Below are 15,946 nucleotides of genomic sequence, written 5' to 3'. Positions count from 1 at the left end.
CTGACATAAGGCAGGGATACATTCCCTTTACTGCACGTTCATGTATATTTTCGATTCTGGTGTTCTCTCTTTGGGGTCCTCTATATCTGACCATTTTACCCCTTTTTCTATGCTTGATTCTTTTGAAAATGTGCATGCGCTCTCCCTCTGCACTCTTGTTTTCTTCCCTTTCTTTGTCTGATATTATTAAGCCTCAACTTGTATGACTATTATCCTTTTCTGTTTCATTAAGATCTAATCTACTTAATGACAGTGGTCTGTGGTTGTCTGTTGTGATGTCATCCAACGTTCCTCCCATTTCCTTTAACAAGGATCTTTCTGTATTCTCCTGGGTTTTGCACCCTTCTTTACCCCTCATCTGCCTGTACAACTTTCCAAGTCTTGTCCCTACGTATTCTGTCTCTCGCTCATCAACCCATGTTGATATTCTCAGCATCCCTTGCAGCTCCCTACGGGGCTGTTGTGAGCCTCTCTCATCCTCAAATTGTTCACATTCTTCAATCGGCACCATGTTTCTATGGCATAACAAAATCTTTTAGTTCCCTACTTCTGTTTATTTCTTCTTCTCTTTTCTTCATCATCCTCTCACTTTCTTTGCAACCTACTTTGTACTTTCATTGTCTGGCTTCTTCCTCCACTCGTCTCGTCTGTTCTAGTTTCTCCTTATATTTCCTTACCTCATAACTTCTTCATTCTTCCCTTCGCTTACATTCATTGTTCTTCTATTCTTTATATGATCTCTTCTTCCTTCTTTCTTTTCCCGCTCTTCTTTCCTCTCTTTTTCAAACCTCATCAATGCCCTTATTGTCTAGCTTGAGTAATATTTGTCCTCCCATCCATTCATTCTGCACCAGTGCTATTCCCTTAGCTTTAACAAAACCAAAAAAGGAACCAGAACTTAATCTGATCCTAGGTGTATTACCACCTGCTCTCCAACAAGGAGCTGCATGAATCCTGTTTATGGATAAACTTATGTTGATTTTTTTTTTTCTTTCGTAATATTGTTTTTGACAGCTAACCCTCTTGAGGCCATGACATGAGTGTCTTATTAGTCATTCCTCTAACCCACTCCAAATCATATTGCTTTATTTTAGCTGTGTATCTTGGCAACATCCTGCAGAAATGTAACTGGGGAGTATCCCCCATGATGACGAGTCGATCTCGAATTTGAGCAGGCATCATCAATCGCCACGTATTTATTAAAAACCAAAATATTGTAATCTTTTAAAAAATCTTTGTAACCATGTTCTTTTTGTTCGTGTACACTTTCTAACAATTTCTTTTATCTCGTTATTCTATTATTGATATTTAAAGAGTCTCCTATATTAATTCCCTTTGATTTTTTTACATTCTTTATTGGTATCGCTTTCTTTTATTTTTATTAACATTTTTATTTATTCGTCTAGACACAAAAAAACACTTTATATTGACATATTATACCCATGCACGTGCACTTTTTCAATTTTGTATCTGCATAGTAAATGTATCTCCTCTCACAGTTTTACTCCATTTTGGAGTTTGATCCGTAATCATCTTATTGGCTTAACATCCGGAATCCTTGACACCCCTATTTGGAGACTTTTTAGTGCGTAACCTTCTGCTCCTCTTGGAACCAGGAATCGAGGTATCTACTTCTTCTCTTTACAATCCCCCAAAAATCCCATTACTTATGTACAGTATATAATGCAGTCCCTCCCCCTATTCTTGCCATTCTTGATGTTCTACTTACGTCCGTGGCTTAGCTTGTGTCCCTCAGCATCGACTCTCCCCAAAACCGACCAGTTCTCCTTCTGTCCATTGGGTACCTGCGGGGACCAAGCAGGAATTTCATCAAAGGAGCACCTGCCAACCGTATCTTCTTACACGTGTATATTGCACGTCGTTCTCTGCAGGAAACTCAGCGGTCTACTGACTAATGGCGAGAGAAGCCAAAAGTCTAGAGGTCTGGATCTGGGCCTAGGCTGATTGGACCTGAACCATCCGCACCACTACCAAATGTGCTCTGGCACTTTGAAGCTTCTTCTGTGCTAGATGGAATTACCAATAATGATCACAAACCAAATAACAGGACAACTCAAGGAATATGGCAAAATACTACTTTATTCTCATCTAATAAAGTAGGGAGACCTGGCAGTCATCGGATTGATGAATGCACATTCACACACATACTTGATTACACAGAGGCTTCATACCCCATTGTGCGTCATCTACAACGCCATCCTACGTGACAAATAATAAAATCTATCAAGGGTAGGGTTTCGTAGGGTCTACTTATAGAACATATAAGGCTTAGTGCATCACTGGCTACCCCTTATCTTTAGGGCCCTCCTTGAACTACCTCAAATGCATACAGTACTAATTATAATGGACAAAATATCAGCAGATGGGTCTATGCAACATTGTATGTTAGGGTGCCCATTAGACCCACTGTTGGTTGGCATTCCCACCCAGCCATGGACTTTCAGCTTGTTACAGCACGTGAGCTAAACGAAACCTAGGTGCTTTGAATCATGTCAGACTACTCAATGCATTTTCAATTAATCCATCATCTCTAATTGAATCGCCCATACACCAAAATCTTCCATTTGTAGTTGACCTTGTAGCCTAATCACTGTCCTGGAACATTAGAGGGAGTGTGAGCACACCACTATCTTCGTCTGAGGCTTAATGAATAGCCCTTGTTTTCAACTTCAAGATAATGTGTTAGGAGAATGCAAATTTGTCAATGTCCACCTTCTATTTACTGCTATTTGATTGAATTATGCTGGGTGGTGTTACTCCTCTTGGCCTTTAGAGACTTGCTCACTCCATCTCATATGAACTTTATGCACTTTTAATTGTCCAATACTTGGCTCTTGCAATTGTTTTCTTCTTTAATCTAAGAGAAATATGCCCTTTGTTCATAGCTTATCCTGGTAAACTCCCCTTGTGCCTTGCAATTATTCCTTAAAACAGTATCCTTGATCCTAGTCCAGCATAAACTCCCCTTTGGTTTGCACACATGGCTTTCCGGTATCTCCTGATTCTACAGCCTTGGTCTGTTTGTGAGGTAGCTTGGCTGAATTTGATATGAGCCGGTCATCCATTTTCCTATCAGGGCCGCCCTCCTTGCCATGTGAAATGTACCTCTATAGCAAGCCTCTGTATGTCTCCTCTACCTTGAGTTACTGTGTATTTACAGTTATTGGACAGTAAGTTACTTAATCTTCTTTGTATTCATGATTACTTTATCTTTGGAAACATGTTTCTCTTGGTGCTATAGGTACATCATCACTTAAATTGTTCATATCGTTTCAGTAAAGCTTCATGCATCTTCTTTATGATATCACTTTGCCCTCGTCAGATTTCACTTAACGTTCCATAATGTCCAATGATGCATGCGCATCTCTCATACTCTTGATGTGGCACAGGGACAATGCATGGGTCCCATTTATATGCCTTTTCCTGCTCTTCCAATATGAAGGTGGTGAGGGGGCGGGAACTATTGAGAAAGCATTCACCTGCACAGGGTCGTTAGATGATTTAACCATTTTTGTACAATTTTGTCAAGTGGTGTTGGGTAGGACACCTGGGATTAAGGAGGGTGCAAAGACCATGTATTTTCAGTTTACTAAAATGTATTTGGGGATATGCTCTAGTAGAGGTCAACTTAAATAGAACACCAGGCTATTCTCACAAGAATGAATAGCCAGGACGGTCTTCTCTGGAAGAAATATCTCTTGCACCAGGACGGGTAGTTAGGCCTCCAGACCCCTGAGCCAATGTCTGAGCCTATGCTGTTCCAAGGAATTTGTTTCACCTATCCTCTAGTGTTGTGTGTTTACTCGTGTCCTGAACCCTCTTGTTTGGTCTAGCTAGTTGTGGGCTTTCTGGGGACACGTACCTGTACCATCACTGACTCTGGAACGAAGTATTGTAAGTAGACCGGTCTGTGGTTGTGGTCAGCCGGTAGAGATACAAACGGACTGAGCATGTTCTAGACTGCTTCACCTTCACTGCTCTCATCTGTCCCTTCTACCATTGTCTGGTCCTGTCTAGGGCTGAACTGGCCGGCTGGAATATTCCTATTCTCACTGCCATTCTTTAGTCCTTCCTTCACCTAGTTCCAGGTGTTCTGTTCTAAACCCTCTTCTACTGTCTAGCTAGTTGCTTGCTTTTCCCAGGGTCCTTTTTCTCCAGACTGACTCCGGCATCAAGACCTGCAAGTAGACAGGTTTGTGGTGGGCAGAGAGGTCAAACTGCTGTGCTGAGCGTACCCTAGTCTTCACCTCTCTGATCTAACGATAAACTCCCTGTCCCGGTCCCATCCCTTCTCCCACCATCTGATCCTGCTTTGGCACAGCTTTGCCTGCTCGAATCTCCCTATGTTTTTTTATTTTTATTTTGTTTAGTTGTGATTGACTTTTTACATATTAATAAATCACAGTTCTACATTATACAATTTAATAAGAAATGAAACAAAACGTACTAATGCGCACTTAAAATAGTGGCATCAATAATACCTTTCCCGTTAAATATAGAAAGCTTCCTCATAAATAATAAGGATGAAAGAAAACAAATGCAAGTTATGAAGAAAAGAAAGAAAACAAACCACATCAACAAAACATTTCTTTCATTATTATCTTACTTATAAAGTGATAAAACACAGTAGATTTAATATTCTTTAAACCTCCAAAGAAATAGACGTTTTGTGTACAGTCGATAATCTGTACCAAAGTCATCTTGATGTAACCATTCTTCATTGTCCACAAAACGTTTAAAATGTTTTACCCTGTTCTGCCATGTTGCCTGACATTCAATCAACAAGTGCTTTAAACTCTGGCTTTTCAAATCACCCCATAAATTACAATGTGGCAGTCCTCTGGCTCACCCTCTGACAAACTGGCCTGTCTTCAGGCAGGCCCACATCCAAGCCTGCATCTCTGGAGCTACTAACAACACGGCTGAACTTTTCAAAATCTGCAAGGAACTTCCAATACATCCGCAGTCTCAAACTCTTTCCTTCCTTCCCAGGGTCTCTGCACCGCTCTGGCCACCAACTTCTCATCTACAACTCTGGACATCCTGTCCTCACTTTCCTCCACCCCCCACCTCCAATCCCGCTCTAGTTCGCCTGCCTCCCCCAGCTACCCTCCCCCCACACTCCTAACTTTCCTCCCTCCTACCCACTACCTCACTCTCTACCTGTGTCGTCCCACAAGGCTCTATCCATTGGTGACACACAGCTTTCCTTTAAACTTTCCACCACCTCCTCTCTCATCCCCGATTGTCGGATTGCCATCCAGGCATGGAGTGCGGCTAATGATCTCTGCCTTAATGCCAGTAAGGTGGAGATCCTTCTCATTGGGACACCTGCGCCCTGTTTCCCCCCAACAGTCTGGCCACCCTCCTTGGGCCCTCTACCCTCCCCATTCTTTGAGGCCCAAACATTGGGGTCATCTTTGACTGCGCTCTCTCCTTCATTCTTCACATCTTGGACATTGCCAAGAAGGCCCACTTCCAGCTTCACCTCCTTAGTCATTCTCCCTTTCCTCACCTTTTCTCAGAAGCTCAACGTCTCCAGAGCTCTGGTCCTCTTTAAACTGGACTACTGCAACAGTACTACTCAATCTCCCCCTTTCCCAATCCAGAATAGGGCTGCAAGACTTATCCTTGGCCTCAAGCCCAGGGACCTTATCTCTCCAGCCCTAAAAGCCCTCCATTGGCTCCCGGTGACAGCAAGGATAAAACAGCTATCGGACTACAACGTCTATTGAATACTCTCCATAGTTATGCAACTGAAAATGATCTTGCCATAAATCCATCTAAATCGAAAATCCTGGTCTTTAGGCAGAAAAACAAAAAAGTAGTATTTCGGCAATGGGAAATGGGAGGTAAAATTATACAAAGGTAGAAGACCTTGTTTACCTGGGTTATAAAATCTATGCCCTTCCAGCACGATGCAAAGTCGAACAAGACATGGTTCTGAAAGTAAACTCCTTATCAGCCCAGATGAAGAAAGTCTTGATAAAATATAGCAGATTCTCTTTAATTCCGGTTCTGAAGTTTTACCAGGCTAAGGTGATCCCAGTGTTACTGTATGGCCTGGAAGCCAAACCCCAACTTTGGAACATCTCATGGCAAAAGTGGGAGGGCCTTCTGTGGAAAAATTCTCTGGACTTGCCAATGTGTCTCTCTATTGGAAAATATTAGATACGAACTGGGTCTAAGATCTCTGGATTCCCATGTAGGTTGGAAACTGATATTATTGTGTCAGCGGGTATGCAACTCGCAGGATGGCTCCCTCTATTCTGACATAAGAGCACACCTGGAGACACAAAAATCAAAAATGCTTTCAAACCTTAAAGTCCAAGTGGTAAAACTACTTTCTGATGCAGACATTGAAAAAAAATTGTTAGCAGAAAATCCTGTAAAAGGGAAAAAGAAATGGGAGGAAAGGGACTGGATTCACATAATTACGGTTGTTCGCTCGGGGGCCCATCCGAATCAACTACAATTAGCTGAAAGGAAATTGGGTTTTCTGAGCAAATATCTGATAAAATTCCCGGATTGGAAAGTTAGAAATAAATTCTTAAGATTAAATGTCATCCATACAGGCGAAGTGCTTGCAAAAAGGGGACAAGGGGCATTGGCCAGAAAATTATGTAAAATTGGCATAATTCCCAAAGCCCAAATCACTTAACGTCTATTAACATCCTGTGAGGGCACAAGGAAGGCTAGATTACTTTTCTTCAGCAGATTCATCCCTGAACCTATACAACATCTGCAGGAATCATTTTGGGAAAGTCTGATTGAAGGCTTCTCACAACAGAAAACAATAGCATTAATCCAGATGCTAGAAAGATGCGAGATAGCCTTGTAATTTCCAGACAAATAACTGGTATGTTTTGGGTCGGAAAAAGTTGATGTAGTCGCCGTGCAAACTTCATCGAAATCCCTTCTTAGTATTTTAAGTAATCAGAAGATGTTGTTTTGTTTTATTATATTTTATTGTGATATGAGTATTGTGTAAATGAATTGGGGTATGGTTAGTAGGTCATACTAATTTAGTGGTTTGTTTCTTGTTAGTTTCTTGTTTGTCTTATGTTTGGTTTTCTTTTTCTTTGTCTTTTTTTCTTGCTTCTTGTTTTTTGACCGATTGTTGTTGAAAATTTTGTAAAAGGTTAATTTAACCAAATACAAATAAAAAATAAAACATTTTTCTCCCTTCTCAAGCCCTCTGCTCCTCTAACTCCAACTCTGCTTGTCAAACGCTTCTCCATGCAAAGAGCGGTGGGCAGGTCTCTCTCTTTGGCTGGTGTCCCTTTGGAACAGTCTCCCTGCCCCTCTGACACTTGAGCCGGACTTCTGAAGTTCCAGAAACTTCTCAAAACTCTGCGTTTCTCTACCTCTTTCACCCTTTCCATTCCCTGATAATCACCCTACTGCCACTGAGATTGGCAGCCTGGTCCTTCATGAATCTCACAGATTACCAGGCTCTCTACCCAGTCGACACCAGCACCCCCGCCCTCCTCAGCACTGCCCTCACAGGCTCTTTGCCTGACAACTGTGCATCCCACCCATGGGATTCCTGTGCCCTAGCACTTAACCAGTGGCATCCACCATGGCTCCTCTTGACACTTCCCACCCAGGCTCCCAACAGCACTTGCCCTTACCCTGCTCCCTCCCCCCCTTTTCCACACACCCCTTCCCTATCGGCCGCACTCCTCTTCGCTGCACTTGCACGTCCGAATGTCACAAAGACCATGACTGTATATATTTACTGTTCTTGCTATTGTTATTTTACTCCCTGTTCAATTGCCACTTAGTCTTGTGGTGCCTCGAAACACAATTCTGTTGTATAGGCTCCTAACAAATGCTCAATAAATAAAATAATTATACTGATATAATTCTTTGTGCCTGATCCTTAAAATATCTCTTGTAGGTATCAAATTAAGGCAAAACTTCAAAAACTCATCTCTCCATCTTGAGTTAGGGAAACATTGAATCTCCCTATTCTCATGTTGTCCTGTCCTTTCTCACACTCTGCTTCAATCTTTGATCTTCTTTGCTTTCCTCCTACCACCTCTGTGCAGTTGTCTTCTGTGCCCTTCCCGGGAGCTGATATCAACACAGGATTCTTGTGCTTCCTCTTTGCCCCCATCTTTACCATCTTCTCTCTGTCTGGGTCCTGATGTTGTCTCCACCTGAACCTATCCTGCCTCTGATCTTGGCACCTCCACTTCTCTCTTCTCCCTCTATGCTGTAATCTTTTCCTTCAAGCTTTTCTTCCCGCCACCTCTTCTCTTCAAATTTTACGACTTTGTTCTCCTTTACTACCACCACCTCCTTCTGTTCCTGAACCCTCCTGATGTTACTATTTCCATCTTCTCTCTACTCTTCTGTGTTACTCCTGGGCCCTAATGTCTACACCTTCTTCTGGCCCCTGGATTCCACCTGCCCCTCTTTGCTCCTGTCTTCCACCACCTTCTTTGTCTGGGTCCTATGAGAAACCAAAGGGTGTCTCACCCACTAGTCCCCGGGATCTATCTCTCAGGTGGCCAGGGCATGGCCATCGCCTTTGACTTCAGACCCTGTGGGTGTACCAGTGCAGGAGGATCACCTGGGTGATGGGTCTTCGGGGAGTGTTGGTGATATAGCCGATGGTGAGGCAAGGTATTCCCCCCCCCCTTTTTGTTAATCTACCTAATCCTATTTTGTAGGATTTTCCGAAAGTTCCACTCCCCCCAGCCTTATTACACAAACATGGCAGAGGAAGAGGGTGACTGAGAGTTGCCAGACTAACTCTCACATCGTACTGGACATGTCATGTGAATCGGGTCAGGCAAAGTCAGGCACTTTACACTAAGTTCATACACCTGATACCAGTTAGCTCTCCTCACATGAATAAAAGGCAACACCTAAAGACAAACGCTGAGCAAGGCAGAACACGAGTACGAGCAGAACTTCCGGGACGAAGGAACACCTAGTGGAACAGAGCAACGGACCAAGGGACAAGAACAGCGGGCCGAAACCCCAAGGATTCCCTATTGGAGGTTGTTGCCTCCAACAGACCGCGAAAGACACGTGGAGAAGGATAGAACCCACAAGTAAAGATTGCATTGTGTTTCAAGGACGCCAGTGACCCTGCCGGGTGAACGGAAGAGTTGGGGTGGCGAGGACAGGCCTTTGGTACTAACCTTGACTTGTAAATTTGAAATCGCAAAACAAGAAAGAAGCGCACACAGCCGGTGAGTTAGCAAGCGACCTGAGAGACTGGTGTTTGTTAAAGCAAATGAAGTAGCAACATTATATTACAAGTAAAAGCTGCACAAGTGTGGATGAGACACAAAGAAAGGCAGACCTGTGAACGAGCTTTAAAGTAAAATGCAGCTGTGAGATCAGCAATACTAGGTAACGGAGTGGTCCGAAAGGAAGTAGCACATTCGATAGTCTCCGTGAAAGGAACATTGTGTGAAGCTAAAAGGTGAACAAATGGCAAAAGTGAATTAAGTGAAAGTAAACGTGAGCTTTGAGTCGAAGTGGTCCTGTGGTGGTCTGGAAAAAGTGCCATGCACTTTCGAATTTCTTCGACATCCGAAACGGGTCTGAGCCCGGTTGAGGGAGACTCGAAGTACAATAAGCTTGGATAAGGATGCCCCTTGAAAGTTTGTGTTGAACTGTGATGTGAGAGATCTGAGCCCGGCAGAGGGGGACCTCCGTGAACTGTGTGCTGTAAAGGTCTGAGCACAGCAGAGTGAGACCTTTGTGAACTTTACATTGGAATGCATTTTTTGAAAGTCTAGAAAGAGACTTTAAGGTGGAAGGCTAGGCGGCCCTCAATCTATGGTTTAGAACTGCTTAGATTGTTAGAAACCGAGCCAGGGTGTGTCATCCTCCCTACAAGGACAGCCTTACTCTGTGACGTTTAACGTGAGGAGAGCTGGTACAACTACCTTTATTCTTTTGAACACTGATTTTTCATTTGCATACATTTCTCCTTTTTACACTTTTTTGTACAAGAGATTGGGCAGGCATTATTTCTTTGTTAGCATAGGCCATTTTGATTTGACAGACTCCACTAGGACTGTTTTGTATATCGTTTGATGGCCGAGACTACTCCCATTTTAGTTATAGGGCAAAATAGGAGTTTCTCCAACCCCAACATTTTGAATAAAGGTTTTACAAATGATATCCATTGTGTCAGTGTCAATACTTGTTATACCATGTCTTCTCTACAGTCCTGATGTCTTTCTCCTCCACTTGGACATGCCCTGCCCTTGAACTCTGGACCTCCCACTTCTCTTGTTGCTATGGTTTTAACTTTTCCTGCACGCTTTTTTATTGCTGCCACCAAATCTACTACCTCTCACCTTCAGATGTTATGACTTCCACCTTGGTGCCTTTACTAGTACCACCTCATTCTCTCCTTTGATGTTACCACCTGTGCCTTGATCACTCTTATGACTACCAACACCCCTTTCCTGTTGTTACAATCTCATCCTTCTGTCTACTCTTGATGTTACCTGCTCCGTGATGATCTCTCTTACTACCACCTTATGTTCACTCACCCTCATCATGTTACCACCTCCTCCTGCTCTGCACTGGCACCACCTCTCCAACCTCTCTTATCTCCACATGCTTATCCATCTCTCCAGCCTCTGCTCCTTCCACTGTTCTCCGGTTTCCAGCCTTCATCAAAGGAATGCCTTCTGACACCCACACTCAACTGTGACTTGTTGAATAAATACGGATTCCCTCCTCCCCATTGGTGGATCTTTTATCAAGGGTCTGTACTTGTGAGTGGTAATTGAGTCTAAACTCGAATTAGGTAGTCTGCCTGAGTGAACCTGGAGCTGGTTGGGGCTCATGGCATTGGATTAAGCATTAATCCTCCTGTCGCCACCTACTATTTGTTCCTTTTCGGTGGACTGCACTGAGCTGAGGGCTGTGCATTTTCCAGTGAGAGAACCACAGGATGAAAACATGCTGGTTAAGTGTTCTGCTTTTTTTCCTGGAAGTATTGTACGAGTGGCGCATGATAATTTGTTCCCCAAGTTTACGATTTTGATATGAATACTTGTGTTGTAAAGCTAATGCCCCCATTTCTCTGTGTTCCGGAAGTCACAGACTGGAAACATTGTACAGCGCCATCCTCTGTGGGTTCTGTATATCTCTGTATGTAACTCCTTCGATGTGTTGGATTAACAGGCAACAATTGGACTCATCGTGCTACATTCTGGGATTAGATAGTCAGGCTCACCCTTACAGGGAAACCACTTCTTTTAACAATTATTTGCGTCTGCTCTCAAACTAGAGAGCAGACGCAAGTAGGTCAGCTCCCCCTTTATTCTGCCAAATATTAACAAAATGTTAAGCTTCCTAGGATGATCTGTCCTGTTGGTAGTGACGTCACGAGGAACTGGCCCCTTCGGGCTGACCTGAGGTGCAGCAATGTGACTGTCCCCTGCCATGTTGGATTGAAATCGCAATTAGCCTGCATCAGTTTTGCTCCTATTCCTACTTGCACTTTCAGGACACTTGGGTTAGCACTACAGCCATAAGCGCTGCAGCAGCACCACCAACCTTTTTATTCTTTTTACTTGACCCAAGGGGAAGGTTTAGTTGGCTCAACAGTTTTCATCAAGAAAACAACAAATAAAGACTGTAAAATAGTTTTAAAAAAAAATAAGTTATACGACTGACAGATTGTTTGCAATCCATTTCCCATAGCTGATCCCTTTTTCAAAGTTGAGTCGAGCCAAAGCTCTGTTTACAGAGCACACGCTAGTGTATTTACACCTAAACGCAGCACAATACTTCACTTTATACTGGGTTCATCTTGGTGACAGCAGAGTCCCTTCACTGCTGGAAAGTAGTTAATGTGACATGTTGGGTATGGTTAAAACCTTGCGTATCGACGTGTCTTGCACCACAATGTACAGTGAGTGGACACCAACAGTTTTGTTTTAAGCATATCATCGAAAGGGCAGCAAAAGAAATAATGTGTGGGGCGCGGCTCCCCAAAATGCATGGTATGGTATTGCAGCAAAGCCTAAATCAAGTGTCGGCCAAGATTACTGCAGCAAAGCGTAAATCACGTGTTGGCCAAAATTACATGTCAATGACGAGTACTGCATTTAGCCCGCTCTCCTTACAGTACAAAAAAAGCTACTATTTCCCTATTATAATAATGTATTTTTTTGTTTTTTTGCAGAGAAAACTTGGTAGTTAACCTTATAAAAAATTCAAAGAAGTCCTATGAATCTTTCCAAGATGAGCTAGCCGATTACATTAAGGTTCAAAAAGCCAGAGGTCTGGAGCCAAAGACTAGTTTAAGAAAAGGCAAGGACTGCTTTGAAGATGGTCCAGAGGATAGGCCTGCTCCAGAAGAACGCGTGCCTTCTGAACGAAGGGCTCCCTTTGAAAGGACCCGCACATTCCCTGACACATTTTCCCGGGTGGCAAGGTATAGGGCGCCATACCTGTCCACTATTCAGAGGAATTATTTGCGAGAACAGCGCTTGGAGAAAAGTCAGCCACGCATGAAGCATTCTGCCGAACAGCATCACATACAAGAAACTCCCGTTAAAGGCAACATAAGTGGCAAATCAACCGCCGATACCCGTGAGAGCGCCCAGCACACCTCATCTGATGAAAGCAGTGGTTCCTACCACAGAGAGAGGAGGCAGAAGAGGAAACTGCGAAAAGAAAAACGGCACAAAGGAAGTGACGACCCGAAGAAAGGGGAGGGCCAGGAAGCAAAGAAAAGAAAGAAAAGCATCCAAGAAGCGGAATCGGAAAAGGACGATTCAGATATGAAACCCAAAACCGATGAAATGGACACCGCAAACGAGGACACAGTTAAGCACAAGAAGGAAAAGAAATGCAAAGCAGATTCGTGTTCTGACAAATCGAGTAAAAAACACAAACGGGATAAAGAGAAGAAAAAGAAAGACATGGATCCACGAACAGAAGAGGAGAAACTTTGGGATGAATCCATTTTGGGATTCTGAAAACGGTATTCTGCATTTGCACTGTTTAGATCCATAAACAGCCCAATAGGAAAGTGCATTTGAAACATACCATGATTTCCGCTTCTTGCATCCTGTGTGTATATTTATGTTGGGATTTCAGTTTTTTCTTCCATGGTGTGTCTAGATCATATCATCAGATGGTCTGTCTTGTTCTGAACTTATGCTCTGATGAGAGTAGGCTGGCAATCTGAATCGGTTTTAGCATTGATTGTTAAAAGGAATACTGTCAAAAAATCTGTTTTCATATTGTTTTCCTTACAACTGTCGCCTTTTTTTAAAATGTATGGCATGTTTTTCATTTTATTGGCAAAAACTTCAATAAGATGCACCTTTTTGAGCTATTCTTTGCTAATGGTCTAATAGTCGAGAACATGCCGCCGAAAGGAGTAAATCAACTCTTATAGCACTAAAGAAATAAAAAAACAATTATATTTTCATGTTGTCTGTTCTCTACCGAGGTGAACATATGGGAAGAACCGAGCTATTTAAAAAATTGCACATTTGAAATGCAATATTTAGTTGTTTCAAATGAATGCTGATGTCTTTCTCAAATGAATGTATGCAGAACGTAATAGTATCCTAAATATGGTAATAATTTAAATTGTCTAAAAGCAGAATTAGCATTGTATTGTGTATTTTACCATTTTAATTTAGCATACAGTTCGTATGATGTGCTGTATGATCGATACTCCTAACTGTAGTCGAGAATAGCAAGTCAAAATATATTTGAGCAGGCTGGGCCCAGTCTATACAAACAAGCTAAATAAACCATCAAACTCTCGCTGGCACCTACTAAATTATTACAGCTAATCAGCACACCATTGTCTCCAGTTCAATGCTGCTTTGTTTTCATTACCGTTTAAATTTAGAAAAAATCATCCAACATTCTCCTGACAAAGTCTTAGTGTGGGATGGAATGCATGCATTGGAGCAGCTTGGTTCACCACCTCATTCAAGTGAAGTCAATTTATTTTGTATTATTTATTTTATTTTGGGTATTCATGGAACATAGACCTAACTTCGAAAAGCAGCGGAGTGCTGTACATCAGTAGGTTAGTGGCAATACAGGTAAGTGGGCTCAAGTTACAGCAGGCTCTATTACTTTAAAGTAAAGCAACAAGAGCACTAATTAGAGGTGAAGTGGGGTTGGCTGATAGATGGGCTTAAGGGTGCTTACTGTATGTGAATAAGGTGCTCCTCAAAGAGGAGAGTCGTGTACTCTTTTCTGAAATGCATGAGGTTGGGTCAGAGTCTAATGTTTACTAGTATGAGGTCCACAGCCTTCTGACATTGATCCACACTCGCTTCTTTTGAAGCATTGACCGCAACAGAAGGTGTGACCCAGTGAGCTACCCAGTGAGCTAGGTAGGAGGGAGCACAAAAGATAACTGCTATGTAAATGGTGCAACTGCTCTTGAAGCGGCTGGTACCTGTAGGGGCAACCACATCAGTTTGACGAGTGTGGGCTGTGCGAAACCTGATGGTACACTCCGACATAAATCATGGGAATCCCTTATTCAGATGGCCAGGGAAGAACCAGCTCTCTCCAAGCCCAACCCTAGGAGTAGACGAACGGAGGAGGATCACCTAAGATCCCAAACCTGGTTGCACCCAAAAATTATCTATCCCTATTTTCCTGCATCCTGCCCGAACATTCCCAGACATTCTTTACCGAACACCCTGACAAAACACTACCGTTCCCACAACCCCCCTTGTTCATCTCACAGTAATAACCCTGGGTATTCCCGTTTTACTCCCAAATTTTACCAGTCTTACCTTTCTAAGTTTTCATATAACCCCCTTTCCCCTTCCTGCCCTGTAGAATCCTTAGAGACTCTAACACCCTCCTTTTCCCACACAAACACTTTTTCCTGACATGAAAAACAATGGACTGACCCTAGAGCCGTAGATCTAACATGTCCCGACACGGGGTTCAGGCAGGGACAGGCAATTGACCAGAATCACACAAACCTGATGGCCCTTTCCCCTCCCCACATGGATAAAAGGTGAAGCACAAGACGAGCAAGGCAGACCACACGTCAAGAGAGATAACTCAGCACAGTAGTTCAAGAGTATGAGAAAGACGGCTCAAACCGACAGGGTGACAAGGAGAGCAACGACCTTGCCCTTTCCGACCAAGGCCTGTGAAACCTCTGCGGAAGGAAACATAAGACCGCAAGCAATAGCCAGCGTGTGTTGCAGCAGATGTTAACGTTACACAGGACCCTCCTCCACTGATAATCAAGTCGGGGAGAACCACTTGTCTCTGTGGTACCAACTTTGACTCCAAAGAGAAGAAAAACAGAGCGGTTCATCACATCTGGTAAGTCGAGGGGAGAGCCGATTATAAACCGAACTGTGTTGAATGAAAAGTAGCAAACCGCTAATTGAACTGTGAAAGCATAAAGAACTATTGATACTAAAAAGGGGGAAAACCAGCAACGGAGGTGTCTGACACCACGTGGATGCTCGCTCAGGAAAAACTAGGCGATTAACCGATTGTTGAAACTACCATTACCAGAAGGCCTTGGGAAAGGGGGTTAGAGTGGTCCTACAGGGGACCAGTAAAATCCTTTGTACAGTCAAAAGTCTTTGACTGAGAGATGATTGTGAAGCTAAGGGAAGTGAATCCCGCCTCGTAAAACTGATGACAACAAAGTTGGCAAAAGTGAACCCAAGTGAGGGATACCAATAAACAAGAGGCGAAGTCTAAAGTCCCAATATACAGTGTGTTGACAAGAGAGAACACGACTGAGGGATGTCCACAGTTAACTGTTTAAAAAGACATTAAGATTTGTTAATGCCACAGACAAAATTGCATTGAAAGCCATAGTGAACCCGACGGAGGGAGGTGAACAGTCGAGGTGGATCTGAACCTGGAACGGGCGGATCCAAGGGTGAGAAGCCTACACCCACTGGCCCGTGAATGC

General features: G+C 43.1%; 1 protein-coding gene across 9 annotated transcripts in view; it reads left to right on the top strand.

Moving 5' to 3' along the window:
• Positions 1 to 13,797, top strand: part of KRCC1 (lysine rich coiled-coil 1) — a 520,596-nt gene extending 506,799 nt beyond the window's left edge. For all 9 annotated transcript variants that reach the window (XM_069632191.1, XM_069632194.1, XM_069632195.1 and 6 more), the window contains one exon: positions 12,197 to 13,797. In XM_069632191.1, coding sequence (XP_069488292.1) covers positions 12,197 to 12,995 — 799 coding nt within the window. In that variant the 3' untranslated portion in view covers positions 12,996 to 13,797. The remainder of the gene's footprint in view (positions 1 to 12,196) is intronic.
• Positions 13,798 to 15,946: the final 2,149 nt, after the last annotated feature.

This window comes from Ambystoma mexicanum, chromosome 6q (genome assembly GCF_040938575.1).
Source record: "Ambystoma mexicanum isolate Mex_15411 chromosome 6q, UKY_AmexF1_1, whole genome shotgun sequence".
Lineage (NCBI taxonomy): Eukaryota > Metazoa > Chordata > Amphibia > Caudata > Ambystomatidae > Ambystoma > Ambystoma mexicanum.
Note: the sequence above shows the minus strand (reverse complement) of the source record. Positions and strands in the feature narration are given on the sequence as shown.